The 24,318-nt window shown below is 38.8% G+C and overlaps 2 protein-coding genes across 4 annotated transcripts in view; both read left to right on the forward strand.

Annotated features, from left to right (window-relative positions):
• Positions 1-280: 280 nt before the first annotated feature.
• trafd1 (TRAF-type zinc finger domain containing 1) lies at positions 281-10,432 on the forward strand. Of its 2 annotated transcripts, XM_077521412.1 has the most exons (13): positions 281-870; positions 958-1,013; positions 1,105-1,152; positions 1,241-1,376; positions 1,548-1,601; positions 3,670-4,099; positions 5,937-6,200; positions 6,288-6,352; positions 6,504-6,755; positions 7,159-7,291; positions 9,042-9,258; positions 9,362-9,419; positions 9,661-10,432. In XM_077521412.1, the coding sequence occupies exons 2-13, from the start codon at positions 976-978 to the stop codon at positions 9,697-9,699; spliced, it is 1,734 nt and encodes a 577-aa protein (XP_077377538.1). In that variant the 5' UTR covers positions 281-870; positions 958-975; the 3' UTR covers positions 9,700-10,432. The 2 variants fall into 2 exon arrangements, with proteins under 2 accessions (XP_077377538.1, XP_077377539.1); XM_077521413.1 differs by lacking the exon at positions 958-1,013 and having other exon boundaries at positions 284-870.
• Positions 10,433-12,971: 2,539 nt separating this feature from the next.
• The window catches only part of smtnb (smoothelin b), a 53,988-nt gene continuing 42,641 nt past the window's right edge, over positions 12,972-24,318 (forward strand). For both annotated transcript variants that reach the window (XM_077520601.1, XM_077520602.1), the window contains exon 1: positions 12,972-13,325. In XM_077520601.1, the coding sequence (XP_077376727.1) occupies positions 13,266-13,325 (60 nt within the window). In that variant the 5' untranslated portion in view covers positions 12,972-13,265. The remainder of the gene's footprint in view (positions 13,326-24,318) is intronic.

The following is a 24,318-nucleotide window of genomic DNA, read 5'->3' on the forward strand; positions in this document are numbered from 1 at the left end:
TATTGTATTGGTCCTGCAGACACGGAGACACCCTTCCACTTTAGTCCCCGCCTACACATATAATTATTAATGTTGGTACAATGTCACGTCATACATAGGCCCTATATGGTAAACGTATGTTAGGTATATTATTTGAAGTAGTCCAGTGACTGTTAACTGTACTGCATGTATAACGCGACAAACGTTTATTCGACCAATCAAAACGAAAATTTACCCTCAGTGTTGACTATCAAGGTTTACATTTGCTTAACGTTATATGAAACTACCAATATGAAATAAATGAAATTAACAAGTTAGAATTCAATAATTGTTCAGATATTCAGATTGTTCACAGATTAAATATGCACAATTCTTCACATATTTGAAAGGCACCGCAACACTGCGGTAGGACTCTGCATGCTCTCCATTTTATCATACGTGGACCGCCTGAGAGGCAAGACTCTGGGCAAACTTATTCTCCAAGCAAAGAAGAAATTGAATGATCGTGCTCGAGTTATAGCTAAGTAGCCTGCGTCTGTGAATTTTTATTTCGTTCCATACTTTCGTTTCGAAAGCAATTATCTGTCATGATTGCTTTAAGGAGGACTGTAAGGTCACTTATTATACCTGTTCCGGATGACAGTAATCTGATGATGCGGTAGCTTCTCAGTTACGATAGCCAGGCTAGTTTGCTAGCAGCAAGTTGGTTAGCATTAGCTCAGGCGAAGCTACACTAAAGACGGTTGCTAAGCTACATAGCTGGGCTGAAGGCGTCACTTGAAACGCCATTTATATTTAATGTGTGGTTAAAACACTCCCGCCGGCTTAAAGTGAAGATGGTTGTTCCTCGTATGTGAAGACCGCCTCTGTCTGCTAACGCTAGCTCGCCGGGTAAGCCAAAGTGAAAGAAATGTCAATCACTGTCATTTTCTTATGTAAATACATGACGATCGCTTACTCGATTCTATTTATTCAAAGGACTGTACGATACTGTGTATGCAACAAACGAGGATCTCAAAGCTGTCAATTCAATTGTAGGCCGTTTAAAAATAATAATTGAATATATTTGTTAAGGCCCTTTGCAATACATCCATCCGTTTTCTGAACCACTGTATTTAAATGCAGGCTTCATAAGATCATGGCAGATGAAAATACGCAGTTCTGTGGCAATTGGTAAGTGAATAAGTCAAATAAATCAAGGATTCACATATTCACCGTATTGAATAATGTTTCATTGTTAATTATACTTTTTATTTTGTAGCAAACATGACATTCCAGAAGCAAATTTCACCACTCATGAGATCCATTGCAGAAGGAACATCGCACTTTGTAATGTGTGCCAGGAGCCGGTGCCACGCTCAGATCTGGAGGAGCACAAGCAACAGGAGCATAGTCAGGTAATACATTTTAACAATCTGGCATGTGTAGGCAACATTGTATACTGTATTATGCTTCAGTGCTGCAGTCTTTTTACTCAAGTAAAAAAAAAAAGAAAAAAAGAAGAAAGAATAGAATTAAACTGTGTAATCGTCTATTCTGAGTCATTAATGTCTCCCCTTTCATTACAGGTTACATGCAAGTGTGGACTCAAGATAAATAAGAATCAAGTTGAAGTTCACCAGGTATTTGTTAATTCTCAGTTTTATCATGATACGGTCTGAAAGTATTTGGACAGTGACAAAGTTTTTGATTGATTTATTTTTTTGTTTGTCTCCATAGCACTACAGCAGTCTTAAAACAACAAAGTTACTAGGGGTGTTAAAAAAAATGGATTCGGCAATATATCACGATACTACAGTACGCAATTCTCGAATCGATTCAATAGGCAGCCGAATCGATTTTTTAACATCCATTTTTGATGAAAAAATATTCAACAAAACGTCTAACTTTCACACCTTAAGCATGGAAGAATGTTATATTAATGGAACATTAAGCCTTAATATTTTATTTCAATGCTGTTCTAACATGAAAAAGGTTACAACCTGTTTGTTAAATACAGTGGCTCACAGTTATAACACTGAAGTTTGAGATCAATAAATAATACATTTTCATACAAATCTTACAGTGTACATGAAGAAGTTTAAAGAATGGTATTTTCTAAATTGAGTAAAAAAATCGTAACAATCGACTTGTAAATTCATATCGCAATTAATCGTATCGAATCAAATCGTGACCTATGAATCGTGATACGGATCGAATCGTCAGGTACTAGGCAATTCACACCCCTAAAAGTTACTATGTTGTTGAAGTTTAGACTTTAAAAACATTTACCATTTAGGCAGACTGCAGTGCTTCAGAGAGATTTTTTTGTTGTTGTTGTTGTACATAAGCCCTTTAGACCAAAATGCAACGCTCATGTGCACCACCAAATTTTGAGTTCTTTTTCCCTAGACATGGTTTTCACCGCAACCAACTTCAATGCGTGTTTTTAAATGAATTGCAAGAATAACCATTATACAAATTAGCTTTAATTACTTTAATAATAGCTATAGTTTTTCACAAATAGCACATAAAAGAAGACTGGATGTACCGTCTCAACTGAAACATTAAAAATTAAGGTGAAGTAATTAATTGTACTCGCTTTAACAAGTGTGAAGCCATCACATGATAGGCACATGTACAAGCAAGGAATTCTCTCCTTGTACCTGACAGAAACTCATCTGACACACTACCAGTTTCATTCATAGTGCCGTGTTACTATAACAACACTAAAACTATGATGTAACAGTGAACTTAACATGTCTTTGATTTAACAATAAAACATGAACATTACATGTTAAATAAAAAGAACTGGCACATTTAACTTAACACTTGTCACTCCCAGAAGTCTTTGCATAAAAGTAGTTCAAATTAATTTGATGAAGCTTTGATATTAGAATTGGTTTACCACAAAATCAATCAACACTTGTCAAATAACTCCAACACTGACCTACATTTAAGTTAGACAGTGTTCGAAATACACTTTGAGCGTTGAAATCAACTCTGAAACATTTATTTTATCGACAAACAACAACAGTTCATATTCACATTCAAACCTATGGATGCTAGAGTAGCCCTTTCCACACATTTCATGCCAAATACCATTAATTAAAAAAAACCCCCCCAAAAAAAACCCCGGAGTACTAGAAGTACCACCATAAGGACCAAGACCAACATTAGAATACAGTAGCGTACATCTAAATGTTCACTAAAACTTTAGTATTGCAAGTCCTGTAAGCACAATTTGCAAATTAACATTGTGTCCGAAAATTGTACTTAAAAGCTGAACTCTACTTGGGCAGTGATTCTTTCAAATGCCTTTAGTGATCAAGAGTATCACTAGTAGCGCCACACTTTGCAAATCACTAATCTAGTTTCTTCATATTCTTAATGGCTTAATTTCAAACCAATAGAACTTGCTTTTCACTTATTGACAACAAAAGTGAAGGTGGCCGCTGCAGTGAAGCCTGGAAATTTTGACAAAGCATTCTGAATTTGGTGATACCAAATTACTGCTGACTTCAGGCACTCAGAAATGTAGTGTATAGTAAGAGTGTCACTTGTCCTTAAAAATGTAGGTAGCGTACATAATGTTGGTCATTTATAAATGTTAAATGTTTATTTTATTTTTTTTGCGCACTCTCTTAAATTAGCTGAAAGCTCGAGAATCCCATCTTGGTGGTTTCAATTTTACAATTTTTCCTCCTACAGAACGCTGACTGCTCTCAGAGACTGGTGGCATGCCAGTACTGTGAACTGGAGATTGCCTTCAGTCAATCCAGAGAGCACGAGGATTACTGTGGAGCTCGCACCGAGCCCTGCCCACAGTGCAAGTGCAATGTCATGTTGAAGGAAAAAGCCCTGCATCCCATGTTATGTGGGAGTCCCACACTGCTCCAAGAGAGGAACAACACCTACTCAAGTCGCAATCCAACAGAGCTGCAGCCTCCAGGGGCCTGGTTTGAAGGCCACTCCATCAGAAACCCCCTAAGAACCGAAGAGCGAGGCCCCAAGGAAAACAACCTCAGTGCAGGAAAACAGGCCTTTCCACGCGCTTTTGAGTCCACATTTTATAACTCTTCAAGACAAAGCAGTGCCGACTGGAAGAATATTGCTCCAAGGAATATGACATCCAGCCGATGTGAGTTTGATCTTCTTCTCTATCTTTTATTTTTTTGTGTATTGTGTTTCATTTATCCAATATTAATTGCTATTTTTTTAATACCGTCCAAATTGAAATGTACAAATTTAATTGTTGAAATCCTTCATTTATCACAGACCCATCCTGATCAGGTGAAAATCACTGATATTAATAATTGAGGATGTAACGATAATGGTGATATCGCGATATTACAACTGCCACAACATCGTCCTCGTCATGTCACATTATTAAAAGCAGCGCATCTGTTAAAAATGTCAAGTTGATTTCCATTTGTGCAGTTCTACCACCCTCTAGTGGTTAGTTTTTTAGTGCAGTTTAATTTTCACACGGCATGTTTTGGCCCTTCTATGTTTAAAATCCACACTAATTTCCAGATGAAGGGGAATGTAATAATATGCTTGTGAAACAAGTAAATATGTGGAGGAACTCCTAATGTGTGCGTGCATTAGCAAGTAAGTGTCTCAATATTGTTATTCGAGACTGTATGTTTATGTTGTTTATGTGCATTGCTGTTATGTACAAAAGCACAATATTGTGCCTTTTTTTTAGTATGAGCTTTTTTTTTAACAATATCGTGAGTTTTTTTTTTTTTTTTTTATACGCTGTCCTCACCACAATATCGTATCGTAATATCATGTTGCGACGTTTGCCGTTACATCCCTAATTTTTTAAGTTTTGGCCTTTTCAGCCTTTTCACAGTAAACTTAAATCTTTTTTTTAAAAGTATTCCTTATTCCCTCTTACTCTTGCTCATACAGTTCTCCAAATAAGAGGCACAGCATGCTTGCTTCAAGCCTTTTGTTACTCCCATTTTAAGTTTACGAGATAATTTATAATTGTATGTTCAAACTTACACGTTAATCCAAACCACCATTTTTTCTAACTAAGGTTTGCTAGCTTAAAGGGATAATTCGGCTTTTTTGACATGAATCTCTATTTCATCCTCACCTCCAGTGTGTGCGATCAGCACTGACTTACCCCTGACAGCATTCTGTGACACGAGTTCTGGTCCGGTGTTGGACGAGAGGAAAATAGTCCAGCAAGCTGTCTGGGGTAACGGAAATAAAGCGTTTTTCTTCTAAAAACAATTTGTGTTCAAAAGAGTGATACAATTGCATCATTAAACTCCTTTTCTGAAAAAAAGTCAGACGCCATTACCGCCAGGCACTACTTTTCTGTTCGTTCGTATCACTGAGAGGCGCCCCGCATGCAGCTGATAGACGCGCACTAATCTACAAGTTGTTTGTCTTTTCGACGGCGGAAGGCGCGACTATCAGCTGGCTGCTGTGCGTCTATCAACTGTCTACAGGGCGCCACGCAGTGATACGAACGAACAGAAAAGCGGTGCCTGGCGGTAATGGCGTCTGACTTTTTTTTAGAAAAGGAGTATTGTGATGGAAATGTATCACGCTTTTGAACACAAATAGTTTTTAGAAGAAAAACGCTTTCTTTCCGAGACCCCAGCCAGCTTGCTGGACTATTTTCCTCTCGTCCAACACCGGACCAGAACTCGTGTCACAGAACGCTGTCAGGGGTAAGTCAGTGATGATCGCACACATTGGAGGTGAGGATGAAATAGAGATTCATGTCTAAAAAGCCGAACGATCCCTTTAATGCTAATAAATAATGTGCAAAATTCCAAAGATGTTTTGGTAATTCTAAACCTTCAAACAACTGCTGCTTAACACACAGCAGCAAATCTTTGGGGTTTTTGGCAGCACCAAATATAACACAGGAAAGAAAAAAAAATCACATCCTCTTCTGCTGAATATTGTTTGGTTGAAATGTTTTTTATTTTTTTATTTTTTGGTATTAGCTGAACAGAACGACTTCTTAAGTCGCAGCAGTGCGTGGCCACTTCAAGACGAGGATTCTTCAGGCCTGGACTACATGCTGGCCCTCAGCTTGCAGAATGATGGAGAGTCCATGGCTGGCGTTGGCGAGGCCAGTCTGTGGAGTGACATCTGGGACCACACGAAGACATCCAACAGCTCTGTCGGCTGTCAACTTCCCACATCCAACAACAACTACCCAAACTTCCCCTCTCGCACAAGTGCCCTTCCGGACCGTGATCAAACAGGTAAAAAGTACTTCAAACACATCCACATATTTTCTTTCTAACAGTTGGTAGTCTGCAGTTGACAGGAATGTAAATGATTTCTCGCAGACATCATGCTTCCCTGTGAGTTTTGTGAAGAGCTGTTTCCTGAAGAGGACCTCATTTTGCATCAGGTTTGGTGGCATTTTGATACGACTTAAACATGTGAGAAACCCTACACATCACATTCAGCTGCCAATGATTTGATCAGAAAATAAAGCCAAATGCTCAAATGAAGCCCCTATCATTTGTATATGTGTACCCCGCTTTACTCTTGTCTTTCAGACTGGCTGCAGCCCCGCGTCCGCCTTTGCGTCCTTCAGCAAGCAGCCGCCGTCCCCCCCTAAAGAGGCCAGGAATGCTACAGGAATGATGCGCAGCCTCCCTAACACGCTGGCCTCCAACATCCCCACCTTCCCAGGATCCGTCTCACCAGCTTCCTACAGCCCACCGGCAAGCCCACTAGAGGGCGACGTGGTGATTCCATGTGAATTCTGTGGCGTTGCACTGGAGGAGGCGGTTGTCTTTCATCATCAGGTATGTCACTCATCCAGTTGGTTAGACAACTCCAAATGATCGACTTCCTGTCTGTTACATAATGAAAAATGCCAGTGGCCTGTTTTTTTTTTGTTTTTTTTTTACATCAGATTAATTCAGTGGTGCCCAAGTCCGGTCCTCGAGAGCTCCTATCCAGCCTGTTTTCCATGTCTACTTCAATGCAGCTGAATCTATTGATGAGCTCATCAGCAAGCTTTGCATAAGCCTGATAACGATCCTAATCATGAATCAGGTGTGTTGGTGGAGACAAACATGGAAAACAGGCTGGATAGGGGATCTCCAGGACCGAACTTGGGCACCCCTGGATTAATTCCTTCTGCGGATTGTAAAAGATAATTTTGGAACGTGTTTACGCATCTGTGCATGTTTTTTTCCCACGCAGGACAAATGCGACATGCGCCCTCAGACCGCTTTTCCACTTAACAATATAACAAAAGCATCTGTCAAAAAAAATCCTGCCAAGGACGCATTTGGACGAACGTCGCCAGATTTTCACAGGAGATTAAAGCACCAAGGTAGTGTACTGATGTCGTCAACGCTTGGGGAATGGACTAAAAGTTGCTGCATGGGGGAAGGATTACAATTACATACCACACAATACATTTATTTCACTTAATGGCAAGGCAAGTTTATTTCTATAGCACATTTCATATACAAGGCAACTCAATGTGTTTTACACAAGAAAAGCAACAACCAGTAGTTACCAACATTCAGAAGCAAAGCAGAGAAAACAAAAGTAATAAGTAATAAAAGATAAAAAGTAACAGTAGTAAAGAGGAAGTCAGCCAATGTGTTGGTGAAATATGTGTTGTGCAGCAAAATCCAACCATTTTTAACCATCTCAGGTGGCAGCCATTTTGACACTTTCTGCCGATGAAGATGACATCACAGTTACTCAGTTCTCAGGCAACGACCAATCACAGCTCCCCTGTTTTCTGAAGCTGAGCTGTGATTGGTTGTTGCCTGAAACCTGAGCAACTGTGAGATCATTCTCAATCGACGGCAAGTGACAAAATGTTTAGTTTAGACTAGTGAGGTCTCATACAACATTATTGTCGAGAAATTTTTAAGGTTGACACCTTTAATTTTGTATGAAACATTATGAGTCAGTAGGTGGGTTTCCATCCACTTGTTTTTATTTGAATTTTCAACAATTTTGCAAAATAAACTCAAAAAAAAAAAAAAAAAAAAGGCCCAAAATTTGCACGCAAGGTTTTTACGCTTGTAGGGGGCGGATTTTGAAGTGTATTGTAAAAAGGAAAATGCAAATTTCGACTACGATATATACGTTGCATGTTTTGACCGTCACACGCACGTTTGTAGTCATAATAATGTCGTGCTGAGGTTGGATCCCAAAGCGCATACACAAATAAGATTTTAACTATTTATTCACATCAAGAGGCATGGAACAAACTTGACTAGACGAGAAACAAAGAGAGTTGCACAGAGAGACCATGGTAATAATCTCACAAACACACTTCTCAAACAGCTACTACAGACAGTGACTCGATCTGATTGGTTGTGACTAAGTAAAGGATTAAAGATTGACATCACAAAGCTCCTAACATCACTTAGCTGTCACATAACTTGAAACTAGATGCTGTTACATCAGTTCCAAACAGAAACTTTACCTCAGTTCAAATGACCAGGTAAAGGATTAAAGATTCTTGACATCACACAGCTCCTGACATCACATAGCTTAAAACCAGTTGAAACTAGATGCTGTTACACCACTTCAAAACAGACACTTGAACTCACGGTCATTAATCCAAACTTAACCCCAACATGTCAAATAAATGGTGGATGATAAAGTAAGATATGTTTGGGGAGATGACGAAACACAATTCTTTTTATAATTAAAGAAAAAAAACAATGCAATTTTAGATAGCTTTATTGACATCAGCTCTCAATGTAACGATACACTTCACTTACATGCGTGAGGGAAGCCAACAAGACAAACTACTTCCGTTCAGTCCGTCCAAACAAACATTCCTACCCGGAACTCCCCATCGTCCCAATTTTCTGTGGGTGAATTATGTACCCCTCACTACAACGTCATGTCGAGACACATATCCGCGAAAGAAGAATGGATGGAAACGGGCATAAGTCACACGTCTGTTTTGCGCATTTTCACAAAATTTGCTTAAAATTTTCAAAACATTTGGATGGAAACCTGACTAGTCGTACTATAAATGTTATAATGGCATGGTATAATTCTAAACCCCGGAACCCAGATGGATGGATTGATGTTTGTTTCCCACATAGGTGACTATTTAGATGAAGAACTTGGCTTGGATGGAGACCCCCCACCAGGACAAAACCAAAGGGAGTGGCAGAGAGGCTTCATTGGGCGGCCAAGTCAGCGAAAAACATCCAACTGTGAGGTTTCAGCACAGAGCAGAGCTCAACATGGCAGAGAATCAGAAGGGGCACTTTCATCTTTCTTGGACTCTGACATGCCAGGCTCTGACTATCTAAAGGGGTACGTCCTCTAGTAACATAAATATAGTTATCTGAACTGTTATTAGTACTGAGACATAATATGGGAGAAATGACTTCATTTTTTTTGCATGTGTGTCAATCAGACTACATTCAACAGAAAACAAAGAGGGGAGAGGAAACAAAAGGAATGTGTTAACAAAGGTACAGTTAAAATTTAAGCTCCATCAGTCTTTGTTTGGAGCAAAATTCTGTTGTGTGCGCCTTGTGAACAAGCTAATTCGAAACATACAACCAGACATTTCACATTGTAAAACTGTCTGTTTAATTGGGGAACAAAAACAAAGTTTAAATTCTTTTGAAGGGAGGCTTTTCCCCTTTAGAGTCTAGGCAATTTTATTTGGCACTCATTTTTGTTTTTTATTGACCTTTCTCCCATTCACAGCTCCCTAAGAAGCAGAACGAAGACCAGCAGGAGGAATGAGAGCTGCAACATGTGGCGAGAATTTTTTTTATTTGCTCTCTGCTTTTTGTTTCTGTCCATGTTTAAATAATCTTAAATATATCTGATAAGTGCCTGTGTCAGCAGCAACACCACTTAACCATTTAACAATTAAAGGTGATTTTGATTTTGCTATAAACATTATACATTTGTCTCAGCTGATATTAAAATTGTTTTTATTTGTTGTAAGCATTTTCTATTGGCCATACCTAATTTTAATATTTCTTCATGTAACCTCAATACACTCTTCAATTAGTGTGTTTTTATACTGTTAAATGTTCTTTAGTACTTTAGCTAACATTTGATGGATTTTGTCATATCCTTAGAAATGTCACGTTGAGATTTATTTTTCAGCTGTCTCCTGTTTGGTCATTTGTGTACTGTACATGTCATGTTCAGCCAAACAAATGATTTTAAAATAAGGTTATATATATATATATTAAAAAAAAACAAAAAACGCTATTACAGTATACTGTGTGTTCATGTGCCACAAAAGTCTGAATATCTGCAGCAAATCGTTTGTTAATGGAGATGATCAATTCAGAGTAAAATGTATCATTCATACCAGAGAGGAGCAAGCGAATGGTGAAATCTCCTGGTTTGGTCTTGCTCATGCATGTGAATGGCCATCCTCTGTATTGCAACCATGTCAATGCTCTCAACTCTGTGACTCTCTTTGGCTCTTTTGTAATGTCAATAAATGTTCACGGCTTCAGTTTGTGGTCTGATTTTACTGTTACATTTGTTTACAATTATTTTTGCTTGTTTATTTTATTTTTTTTAATCAGCTAGCGAGCACTAATCAGGTGTTTATATCAAACAAAACAAAGATGGATTGTTTATAACTACAGAACCTTACCTTTGTCTGCTAATTCAATGCTCACACATAATGGGGATATCACCTTAGACGAGATAATGTCTGCATGGCAGTGTTTGAATGCTGAAAGAATGGATATGTGAATACAAACAGCAACACATGTCGCCAGGCAACATCATCCAGATTGCTGATCCATTTATAGCAATTGACTACAACTTTGCACGACTTTATTATACTGCTGCCCAATTAAGACAAAATTATTTGTTGTTTATGGGACATGTGTTGGAGCAGATTAATGGCACTTCCATTCATTTCAATGGGGAAAGATGATTTGAGGTACGTCTGTATTCATTTCATTGGGAAAATATTTCAGATGCATCTGTTTTGAGTTGAGGGCATGGTCACGGAATGAATTAATACTCATTTCCACTACTGTAATTTTCATTGTTCAGCAACCAAATGCGTTGTATAATTTTGTACAGAATGTCAAAAGAACATGAATTTACAGTAATGGACCACAATTAAAAGTAAAGTACCATTTTCTTTTTTAATTGAATGTTGGTACTTGAATGGGATTGCATGTTTTTAGGCTTTATGGATTTACACAGTCATAATCCAGTCAAAATGATTATTTGGCTTATCTGGCTTTCACTAAAAAGAAAAAAGAACATAAGCCCTCTAATGGTAGTCTAATAGTAGTTTAAGAAGACTACACAGGATTTGGGCCACTAATCACCTTCCATGTGCATCTCTTGCGTTTTATGGAGAGACATTGAGCATTTACACAATATCCTATTACTATGCTCTTTGACTTCTCTATAGTTAGATAATTACTCTGCTAGTGTGCAGAAATATACTTGTATAATAGTGGAAGGTAGTAGTTTAAAAAATATTGTAAGAAAGTCAATCTACTAGTGTAAAAAAATATTGTAAGAAAGTCAATCTATTAGTGCACCATAGATGTACTCGTGACCTAGTCATTGTACACAGAAATGTTTTACAGTAGTGGGGTGGGCGGTGGGAGGTGGGAGGTGGGGGGGAGTGGAGCTTGATTTATAAGATATAGTGTTCCCTTGTTCATTCCACTAGTGCGGGGAAATGTGAGATAGTGTTGTGACGTTAACAAATGAATCAAGTCTTTTGAACGGCTCTTGAGCAATGGGAACTGAGTCTTTACAGAGAGCATTTATTTTTATTTTTTTTTACATTTATATTTTTTAGATCAAATATTATTTAAATGAATTAATGCTTTAGATAAAAAAAAAATAAATAAATAAAAAATATAAAAAGACTGATTGGCTGGCAACCAGTCGAGGGTGTACCCCGCCTACTGCCCAAAGCCAGCTGAGATAGACTCCAGCACCCCCCGCGACCCTTGTGAGGAATAAGCGGTCAAGAAAATGGATGGATGGATTAAAAAAAAGAACAAGATCAAACATTATTTAAATTAATTAATACTTTAGATAAAAGAACAATTAAATATTTTTAAAAAATGTCAGTCCAAAATTTTAATTTGTCAGAAAAATAGAGAGAAAAGGTAGATGAAAAAAAAATTACAAATTACCAAGAGACCATAAAATGTCCAAAAAGGAAGAGGGAAATCGGAAAAATTAAAATGTCCATGAAATTGAGAAAAATGTCAGGCAAAAAATAAAACATTTAAAAACTAACCATAAACTCTCCAAAAACAAAAGAATAAATCCTGAAAATTAACATAAATTGTTCACAGGATGTCAAAAAATTGTCAAAATTGATAGCAAAAAAAAAAGGAAGAAAAAAGACAGAAAATGTCCATTTCCATAAATTGCCAAGGCTTAAAATCTAATAAATGAAGCATAAATAATAATAATAATAATAATAATAATAATAATAATAATAATAATAATAATAATCATAATTATTATTATTATTATTATTATTATTATAATGATAATGATAATGATAAGGATAAACGGAAGACGAACGCTAGAACAAAAAATGAATTTCCAAGTATTGGATGCTTCATATTTTTCTGTTATGGTGCCGCTCTCATTAGCTCTTGGGCCCTCAGTACATTAGACACTAACACACTTGTTTCCTTCATTACAATGTTCAAATATTTTGTGGCTCCTGATTTTTGGTTATTTATTTGGCCTAAAATGGCTCTTTTGACGGTAAAGGTTGCTGACGGCTGTAGTAGTGGAAGTCTAGCATGACGTCATAGTTGTTCCAGCTCTGTGTATAAATGGGGGAAAAGAAGAGTATACGAGTATGAGAACAATTCAGCACACCAGTGTATCAGATAAATGCTCAAATAGCATCGTACGGTAAGCGGTTTGAGCTTTCTTTTAATTTTGTATCGCTCCACAAAGTGGTGCGCTTTAAATTCGCGCCGGGAGCAGCAGACGGCCCTAGAGGGGGGCGGGGCTTACACCGTCCACTCTGATTGTGCAGTTCAAAAAGCGGCCAACGTTTCCCGGTGAGTAAGCGTGTGGCGGCTGTATGCGTGTGGCTTCTTACTTTCTTTCACTCAAGACGACGCCGACCAGCAATATGTTCTCTCCTTGAAAAGCTTCACGTTATAAACAAGAAGAAAAAAATCTTTTAAAACTGTCCTCACGATAAAAAAAAAAGAAAGAAAAGACACTTGACCGTAGTCGAGCAGGTGGACCGACGTCGTGGGGAATCAAGAAGCCCGACTGAAGCCTGAGTGAGACACTTGCTTGTCACCTGAGTGTGATAACGAGACAACATGTCCAAAATGTCCCAGGAAAGTTACGCTGCCCTGGACGAATCCTCTCTCCGAGCTTTGGTGAGTAGAAACGAGGATAGATATGCTCTCGCTGCAAATGCCCTTGTTTGTCACAACATCAACTCTCGAAGCTCAATGCCACCTCACTTGGAGATGTTATGATGTTGTGTTCGTCAACCTTTATTTAGCTAAGGAACCTATTTTACATTAGAATGTCACATAAAAAACTGGGTACACTGGTTAATTTTATGGAGGAAGATAGAATTGTTCTGTCTGTCATTACGCTGGTATGGATATATGAACAAAGATGCATTATTTGTTGCATATAAATAATTTTAGGACTGATGGCAGACCCGATGTCTTCTCAAGACAGTGGCACTAGAAACTAGTGACATTTGTGTCAAAATTCACTAATCTTCCCATTGTTTGTTTTATTTGTTTCGTTGACATGCAGTCAAGTATAATTTTCATTGTGAGCAGTTTATTGGAAGTGAGCCAATGGAGCAGTGTGGATTGATTCATGTTTTGCCAATAGTCAGAAAAAAATATTCCAGTCACTCACCAATGTCAACAAAGACTCCACATAATAACACTCAAGAATCTCTTTTGTTATTATTATTATTGCAGGCTTGTTATGGATATTTTCCTCTACATTTTTAAGCGTCTTGCTTTTAGGTGTAGATTTGATGCATCCTAAACAGTAGATTGAAGTTTGTAAAATATCCATCCATTCATTTTATACAGTGCTTGTCCAAATTAAGTTATTCTTATTGTTTTTAGAATGTTGGAGAAAGCCGTTGTACATATAGAAAACCCGTACAAGAACATGCAACCTCCACACATGGAGATTATTGCAGAAATTCAAACTCAACCATCAGAACTGTGAGGCAGACTTTCTAACCACTAGGCATCATTCTGTATATGAAAAATGAACAGTACTAGTCACACATATGAGTCATTTGAAATTGAGGCACATCTGCATTCTTAAACGTGCGTATTGTATACAGTGGTTGAGTAATCGTGCTGATTAATTCAGTGCACGTACACTAAGTTCCTTGCTGTTGTGTGACTCCACACTTCTGCTCAGACGTGATGTCTCTCATCAGTATTGATGAAGTGTCTTTGGGTGTTACCGCATTCTGCTTTATTGACATTAGTCATGTCTTGAATATACTGTAATCTGAAGTAGAAGAGAGTGCATCATTTTTTTTTTTTAAATGACACCTGGAGGACGTAGAAGATATTTATGAGGTAACCTGAGTCATTCCCCTCCAACACACCTCATGCCGTTGTGCAATATTGCACATTATGCATCGGTGAACAAATCAGCTTCCTTCATCCTTTTCATTCTTTAATACTGTGCTGACAACACTTACAGACTGCAACATTTTGCAGTACCTCTACAATATAATTAGATCCATTACACAAGCTGTATTTAAGTTCCAACTTGACAAAGATTACAGTGCTCACCTTTGATTGACACTCGCAGAGGTATTCACCTAACAATACAGTTGAATGCCCAAGGTTGAAACTCAATCTGTTCCAGGATGTTCATCAACCTATGATTTGTTTAGCTTTTGCCTTAGGACTGAATAGATTTATCACAATGATCTCCAGGGTCAAACTGTTGCCATCATAAATCCTTTATTAACTCTTCAGGCATATTTCAGTAAAGTAAGATTAATGAGTGTCATACACCTGTGAACATTATTTAAAAACATGATTTTGTTCAGTTTTTCTATTGTGATTTAATATCAAATTTAATTACTTATTTTTTAAAAAGGTCCTTCTGTTTCTTGTAGGCTAATTCTCATGCTAAGATCAAGGCAAATCAACCATGAATAAAATTGAAAGACCGTTTATTTATTTCAATTACAGTTGTGAATTTACTAAATACTTTTGACTTGTTGTCTTGTAAGTGTTCAAGTTTCAACCACTACAAAATTCCACCAAAAAACGTGTGAAGTAAGCTTAATAATTATGTTGATAACTCGGCAAACTAATGTTCTTGTCAAATTGACTGGCGTCTCACAGTATACCTTAATGGCTGTCCAACTTCTGCATTTGTACTGCTCTTCAAAATGCTCATGAGATTTCAAATTGTACATCACTTAAGACTTTTGTATTTTTAGTTTCTTTCCCACAGTATGTGAGTTAGGGGAGGTCAACCCAAAAAGTTTCTTTGCGATATGTTGTATGTGCCCCCACTCGTCTAAACACAGCATTCTCATAAATATTATGTCTGTGGCATATACGTTAAGCAGCAAAATCTGCCTGTTTTTATCCATCCCACGGGGCGGCCATTTTTCCAGTTGTTGTTGACTAAAAATGACAACTCAGGGCTCAGGTAACTACCAATCACAGCTCATTTGTTTTCTGAAGCTGAGCCATGATTGGTCATTATCCGAGCCCTGAGCAACAGTAATAGCATTTTCAGATGACAGGAAGTGGCAAAATGGCCGCCCCGTGGGATGGATAAAAACGGGTGGATTTTACTGCTTAACTCATTGTCCACAAACACAATGTTTATCAGAAGTGGGGCGACATATAACTTAGTGTAAAGACATTGTTTGGCTTTACTTCCCTTTTAAGGTTGTTGTTAAGTAATAGTGTGTAACTTAATTTCTAAAATTGCTCTGCCTTTGTCATACATATTTTAATATTGACTGGCTTCAGCTATATGTTTTAAAATTAGTAGGCAAAAGTGTTTTTGTTTTTGTTTTTTTTTAAATACACTGCTAACAATTACAACCACATGAACATGTTCTCAAATTAATTCTTCTCAAAACTGAGCATTATCTTTTTTACAAGCGGAATTTCAGCTCAGCTGCATCTCATTAGATAGTGCCGGAGTAAGAAAGGATGTGCTTCAAGTGTACTGATACTGTTGACAACTAAGGGTCAGTTTGTGACTTTACTGTCAAGAGACAGCTGTTTCTGTTAGTTCTAAAAGTCTTTGCTTTCACAAGCCTGCTTTCCCAAGAATGAGTTTAAAAAAAAAAAAAAAAAAAGCAAGCACCTCACATTTTGATTTCTCTACTTGGGTCTCACCACATAAGACAAGAAAAGACTTGTTTACTCTGGAACAAAGGAAAAAAAAAGTTATTTTTTGTTGACCTTTCTGACTACGTCTATCGTATTATTTTTCCAAACTGTAATCATCTTGCCAAGTTGTTCATAAATCACTGGACGGACAATCTTTAGCATTTTTTCCCCCCTTTTCTGTGTAATAGCTGTAATCAAAGTCCTGGTTGCTTTGATCAGTCAATTTATGAGTTTATTTAAAAAGGCAAAGGGTAAAGCTGTGGGAGTAATGAGGATGAAGTTCGATTTTTCTCACCAGAGAATTTAAGAGGGAGGATTTGGTTCATAGTCCCTGATGGTGCAGTGGTTCAGTCTCCTTCCTTCCGTGCAGGAATCATTGGTTCAGTTCCCTCAGTGAGTGTGTGAGTGGAAATGGTTGTCTGTCTGTGTATGTGATCTGTGATAGACTGATGATCAGTCCATGGTGTAGTGGTTTTTGCCTGAAGTCATCTGGGATGAGTGCCGTGGTGGGCATGGAATCAAGTTTTGTCTGAATCATCTTATATATCCATGCAGGACGTGTTTGTAAGAATGGCACTCAGGTCCAGAGTGCTGGCATGAAACAATGAAATCGGGCAGATGCTGGAATCTGGGACGTTCGTCATCATGTGATGCTAATCAGAGTCACACAGTCACACATCTTATCAGTGAGTGAGGTCTTCGTCCTGTTCCACTCCTTCAAATGTGATCACCCTCTTGGGTCAGCCAGATCCCACATTCTCACTGAACATGGTTGTGGTGACAGAAGAGTCCGCATTTTCCACTCAACGGCCCCGTGGGACCGTTATCCACTTTCAACACATCTCATGGTGCATTCACATGACATTGGCATAAGTAAAAAACGTACAGTCAACAGTGTGGTCAAAACGGTCTGTGTTCAAGAGGGCCTGCAAAAAATTAGCAAGACACCAATTACTGTCTTGTGAAAACGAGTAAAGAACTTCAGTGTCATCGTAGTTTGGATGCATTTCAGGACTCTCATTGAAGTTCTTGGTGTTTAATGAGCACACGCTACCGTCCTGTGTTGTACTTGATGAACTAAGCGGTCAGAAGGTCATATGGCGGCCTCTCTAAAGCTGCTAATCCCATCGCCACTCATCTATTCAGAGCACCGGTTGCCTTTTATTTTGCGCATCTAATCCCCTCCATAGCAACCAGGCAACCAACATTTTTTTCTTTTTGCTCGGCCACAATTATTTGAATATGCACACAAAAATAACCAGTTGGTCTCCCAGTTTGTGCGGCAGTCGCACAGCATGTGTGTGGTCATCCGTCTGGATGGCAGAATTAGAGCTAGAGCTCCAAAGTAAATCACCTGCTTAAGCTAGTGTGTACTCACCTACTTGAGGAGTATTAAACATTTTCCCTTCACTTTGGGAATAAAAATGTATGCATTTTTCCCATGACAAAAAAAATGGAAATAAACATAATTTTGCCTGGCCTACGAGATCTTTTATTATTATTATTTTTTTAAATAGCTCAGAGAATGGAGCCTATCAGGAGTATGTAGGCACTTTTTGAATAGTATCCATCCGGTAAGTCAAACCTGTAGAACAAGCAGGTGTTTTACTCCGCACTCCTTCTCATTACCCTTTCAAACCTGCCTTACGACACCAAAGGAATGAAGATTGACTTTCCTCTTCCTACTTGTTATTAGTGCAGTCATTTTGGAAGAAACTTGGCCGCCATAGGGGGTCTTTCTGTGCATGGCGCCTGCCCAGTTGATCTCCCACGCTGGATGTCTGGCACATTGATTTGCAATTATTCCTGCCAGTCGTGTGAGCGTCCCTTCTCCCTGGTGATCTCGAAGCATCTGTATGTTTAAGATGTAGCAGCTTTGCGCCATGATCAGGCCCCCGTGATATACAGGACCCCCACTGCCTTTTTTTTTTTTTTTTATGACCCTCTGGACTTTTGTGCTTGGAGCGGTCACAGTGCGAGTGGAAGAATGAGTTTGCTTGTCAGCTCTTTGTAGTCACCCCAAGAGACGTGTTGAAAAATGTTAGCCTCATCAGCAGGGAGCAATAAATCAGCCAAATTGTGCCGTATTATGTAACATGCCAGCAACATGGAAACAACAATAATGAACTTTATCATTGCTTCAATAAATTAATAAATTAGTTTGATTAAACTCAGATATTTTTACCCTGCTGTGTTGTCTCCACGGCACGCCAAAATTCGCCTTCACGTAGAACAGATTTTTTTTTTTTTAGAAACATGCCAACACTTTCAAGACTATGAAGGCTTCAGAAAATAATTTGCAAAAACTGTTACAATAAGAGGGCGGCACGGTGATTGAGTGGTTAGCACTTCCGCCTCCCAGTACTGAGGAGGCAAGATCAAGTCCAGGCTCTGGCCTTCCTGGGTGGAGTTTGCATGTTGTGCCTACATGGGTCTTCTCTGGGTACTCCGGTCTCCTCCCACATTCCATAGACATGCATGGCAGGTTAATTGGTCACTCCGAATTGTCCCTAGGCGTGCTTGTGAGTTAGAGTGGTTGTTCGTCTCTGTGTGCCCTGCAATTTGCTGGCAACCAGTACAGGGTGTCCCCCGCCTACTGCCCAGAGCCAGCTGAGATAGGCGCCAGCACCCCCGCGACCATTGTAAGGAGCAAGCGGTTAAGAAAATGGATGGATGTTTCAATAAGAACACCTATCACTCAAGGAAAATTGATACAAAGAAGACAAGTGAAATGCATAGTGTGGGATGTGCACAAATCTGTGGTGACTCAAATTGAGTAGTGAATTAGCCATTGAAAACGACGACCAAATCAGAATTTCCCCATTCCATTCAGAATGTATCAGAACATATTGTCGTCTCAGAATATTGGTTGAATGGTATGTCCCGGCTCCCTTCTCCGTGGTGATTGCATATCCGCTACGTACAACAGTAACGGGAATATTTGACTGTGCAACACCTCGCTGTTGACCTCTCACGAACAAAATAATAGTGCAAGGCGGTAATGTAGTCTGACTGTTTTATAGTTTGCGGTTTTGTGATGCAAATTTATCACTCTTTTGAACACAAATTGTTTTTAGAAGAAAAACGCTTTATTTCCGTGACCCCAGCCAACTAGCCAGACTATTTTCTTCTCAACCAAAACCAGATCTTGGGTCACAGGACGCTGTCAGGGGTAAGGTGAGGATATCATACAGATTAATGTTAAAAAAAAAAAAAAAAAAAAAAAAAAAAAAGACAGTGAGGACATTTTATCTTCTGGAATGGAAACAACTTATCTTCACTCCTGCACTGACAGTCCAGAACAAAAAGGTCTTCTATCTAAATATACAGCACAGAGATAAGAAGTCATAGAGTTTATTGGATTAAACAGGAAACCTCTTTTTGTGAATACAACTATAAATGGTCATATTTTGTTGCTGTCATATAAGCCTCAAAGTCTATATTTAGTTGTGGGGCTTTGAGTTTATTGCACTGAAACAATGCAACCTTTTCCCATCTATACTTTAGTAAATGTTTCCTCTCAGTCTGAGGTTGAAATAAAGTTCAGCTCATTTTCCGCCATTCAGGAGGACATTTGTTTTGTCTTTTTTGAATGCTGCTCTTTAATATGAGGTGCTGTGTTTTCATTATAGCAGTATCATTGTTCCATAATGGAATAATGTGGCAGTTAAACACGGAGCTGAGCAAATAAATGTCCCAGAGATGGATGTTGGTGTACAGTTGGTGTGGTAATGTGATTACATTCTTACAGTAAGTGAATTATAGGTTTGACGAACCACACACATTGCTTTTTTTTTTTGCCTATAAGTTCTTGTAATGCTATCCTGCAAATTGCAATCCTTCCTTATACATTAAGATGCACATACCCTCAGTTTACTAACACAGCAAAATGTGTGGGTTTGTTTGTTTGTTTGTTTGGTCTATTAATCTTAATGTTAATTGTGAGTTAACCAGAATTTGTGTCCTACAACCTCAGCTACAGGTGACTACAAATCAGTTGGAGCCATTGTTTAACTTGTCCAAATCCTGTGATTTAAGCCTCTCAACGGTAATTATTCTCTAATTTCTGGAGCCATTCATGATTGCAGGCTGATTATCTTTTGTTTTTTAATCAAAATAAGACATTTGCAAACAGCTGCTATAACTTTGGAAAAAAAGATCATTGTGAAATAAGGTTAGTCTTTCCGTTACCGATATATACCGGCGAGATATACATAAATCGAGCCATATACAGATATGATAGCTAGTGTTGTCCAAATGTGGGCAACAAATTACTTCACCCACATATTTTTGAATCACAGTAATGTATACCAAACTCTTTCAGGTGCCATCAGTGCATCTTTCAAAGTACACTCGACACAAAATGGCTGTTTAGTGGCAAGGGTCAAGGTACAAGGACCACACCTTTTAACTATTGAAAAAGAATGTTTAGGTGAAAAATAAAAATAGAAACTCACTTTTGAAAAAGTGGAGGTGCAAGCAAAACAACACTAGTGGAGACCACAGAAGTGTTGTTGTTTCTGCATCCAGCTGAGTCGCATTACTTGCATGCGTCAAATTCTACGCTCATAACTATGACCACAGTTTCAGGTAAGACCTGTGAGGACAAGCAATCAGTGTGATATCATTTGTGTAGTATTTCTAAACGAAGGAACATCCCAAAACACAGGCCCGGCATGCATATATTGTTTATTATAGGCCCATGTGAACACAAATTGTTTTAACCCAGCTGTAAACTGTAAACAATTGCATTTAAATGTACTATAACATCACATTAAGCCAGGTTGGGAGAGCATTTTAAAATAAAAGGAGGTATAAAATAAATAGGGAATATTTGGTGTGGGCACAGATAAATGTGGGTTTCTACTTTCTAGATAAGTCCACAAGGAAAGAGTCATTTCCTCACATCTTGCAGAAGTCATCAGGAGGATGTTGATGTTTGGATTTTCAGCTCACTGTTAATGCTGAGAGCTTCTGGAGATATCCCGTACATAGCTCATCTGTTCAGTGGCGCAAGTTCATTGCTGTTATTCAAGTTGAGTCAGCAGCATGCATCTGTTTAGACTCATAATTTATGCTCTTTCTGCTGAGAGAGATTCACATTCAGCAGAAACGTGCATGCAAGCCATTGTTTGTTGTTGTTCAGCACTGGCAGTCTCTTTCTATGAAAAGAAGCATCATTTCCCGTGTGGTGACCACTCAGGAAAATGGCGTCTTATCTGTAAATGTTAGGCAGTCTCCTTCCCAGTCTTCTGCTTGGTATTCAATTTTATTTATTTTTTTGCCTCTTGTTTCAGTGTACTCAATAAATGTGGTTTTATTGGTGCAAAGTGTAACAGGCTGCTTGGGAATGGGAACATGAGAATAGTTGTTCCTTTTTAGGCCAAACCTACTTTGGAGTTCATTGTTTATCCTAATGTGGTAAATTTAGTGTACCTACAGGGACGCTATTGTACCCCAGTTTCAAACATTGTAATGCTACACTTGACCCTTGTATCACATGAGTAGAAATAGTCTTTCAGTACTTTAATCCATTGTGTCCTATAGAATGTCATTTATGCACTATAGGACCCCCACCGACCCAACCAACCACCACCAACTCACATGCATTACACCATGTGTCCCTTCTTTGTTTCTGCTCTGTGGACTGGAAATGGGGACCGTGTTTTCCCATGTCTGTCTGTCCTACCATTTAGTTAGACCTCAAAATGTAGCTTCCCTTGCACGTGTAGCTTCAGTCAAAGTGAGCACGTTGCCACATGTGCATTAATCTTTCTCCTTTGCAGATTAAATTCATTGGCAGTCCCTGTTCAGTCTTGTTTCCACACAATGCAGGCCCAGTGGGCTCTGCACTACAATGTGGTTCAACCTTGAATCTACTTCATTTCTTTGTTGATCTTCCAGCTGTGAGGCGACCAAAACTCCCTCTTCTATGAAACAGATTGCCTTCCAGGGATCTCTTGTATCCTGAATACTCTCCATTTTTTTACGGGGTGTGTGTTTACCTTCTGTCTTCCTTCATTGTTTTCGTAATAATAATAATAATGTTAATAATAATGATGATGATGATGATGATGATGATAATAATGGAGTTGGATTTGACCCCACTTTGAGAAAAAGTATTTGTGGCTGTATTTATGGTACATATATTTTTCTTCATTCTTCATTGAGCTCATTGGAGTCTCTCCATTTGGAAAGCATCTAGAATGGTAACACACGCTTCAGCATTGCAGCATTGCTAAAAGGAGTGTCCTTTGTCCATATAAGGCAAAACTCAGTCTTGACACCAGAGAACTAAAAGCTCTCTGATCCCATCTGCTGCCTGGATGCACTCTAATCTCAAGATTTTATGGAAATAATTATTCCAGGGCTCAATTCCAGTCTACACACCATACCCACGATACTCGCGCACCTGTATGCATGCATTCTGAATGCACACGAACATCTGTGTGGTCTTGAATGCATCATATTAAACAAATTAGTGAGTCAAAATGTGCGCCAGAAGCGTAACAGGAACGGCATATGTGCACAAACCGGGAGTCGGCCTTAGGGGTCATGATGCGTCCGGGCAGCTTTGGTGAGAGCTATTGAGTGTTTAATCCGTCAGCTGCAAGTACCATCTCCTCCTTGTGGTGGAGCAAATTATAGTGCAGAAGAGACGAAGATGCTGTGCTGCTGCTTTCTTAATTGCGGGGACATGCCTCCCAGGGAGGTTCCATTAAAAATGTGCAGCCACTGTGCTGACGAAATCGAACGAGCTGACTGATTTAAGACATGTCTTACTTTCCACACTCAAGGACAGAGACATACAGTATCTACCTGTGTATTGCCTCTTATTTCAGTTTCGACAGTTATCATTTTGCCATCTTACAGATAACATTCTTTGGTAGCCTCACAAATGAACTACACAAAAACAAGAAAATAAGCAGGCAGCTTGCATGAGTTCATTCATTAGATGTTTTTTGTGCAAATTGCCTTGCTGCAGGCTATACCTTTCCAACAATTTTAGTCAAACTTCACCTGTAAATTTTGCATAAACCCACAAACTGGCATACAAATCCGCAGCAGATGAAATGTAATCGCCGTTTAGCAGGGGCAGGTTAATGACTAATGAAAAAGGTGTAGACATGAGTGGCGTCATTTAGACAAAGTTCAACTGGTAATCCTCAGCTTTTTTTTTTTTTTTTTGGTAATTCAGCTGAGTGGTCAGTTTCTTTTTCAGTTCTTTCGAGCCTTGTGACGACAGGGGGTTGTAAAAACGTAGCTCATAGATCCACATAATCATACCTTTCCGGTATTTGAATTTGTTTACCTGATGAACTTAAAGCATCTGCCACATGTGACCACATTTCACCTTTGTCTCAATAAACTAAACTGACCTTGCAGACGTTGAAATTCAGTTCACTCTGTGGCCTGGAGTGCGCAAAGGGTGGAGAGCAGGAGCATTTTGCCAGCTGGATGGGATTAAAGTACACCAAGAAAGGTCCCTAATTGACCGTGATTGATTGAGCTGCTCAGTCGGACATTCGGAGGTGTCACACTGTGGCCGGCCAGCATCAGAACATTCTTTAGACCACATCAATTGTTTGAGGGCTGCCACGTCACGTCCTGCCTTTCTGGTTTAATCTAAGCAGGTATGCGCGAATCTGAAGCAGACACTGTCATTAGTCTAATAGTCTGTAATATCATCTGCAATTACTCACCCAGTTTGTTTTAACTTCTGTCATCCTGTCAGTCATACCCCCCAAGCCCAGTAGGTGTGTCAGTAGGGTTTCAAGAATTAACAGGTAGCTCAGACTGTTACAAGATGAGACGGTGTGATCTAACCTTTTCAGTAGCTCACATCCTTGTGTGTGTTACTTGTTTCGCTTCTGACTCAAACGGTCGCTGGCAAGCATCATGGTGTGAAAAGCAGTTCTGTATAGTCTCTGGTTCATACAACGAATGTTTTCCATGCATACAAACGGTACTGTGGAGCTTTATTAGTTTATTTTGAAAAATGCTTTCA

Source organism: Festucalex cinctus, chromosome 5 (assembly GCF_051991245.1).
Source record: "Festucalex cinctus isolate MCC-2025b chromosome 5, RoL_Fcin_1.0, whole genome shotgun sequence".
Classification (NCBI taxonomy): domain Eukaryota; kingdom Metazoa; phylum Chordata; class Actinopteri; order Syngnathiformes; family Syngnathidae; genus Festucalex; species Festucalex cinctus.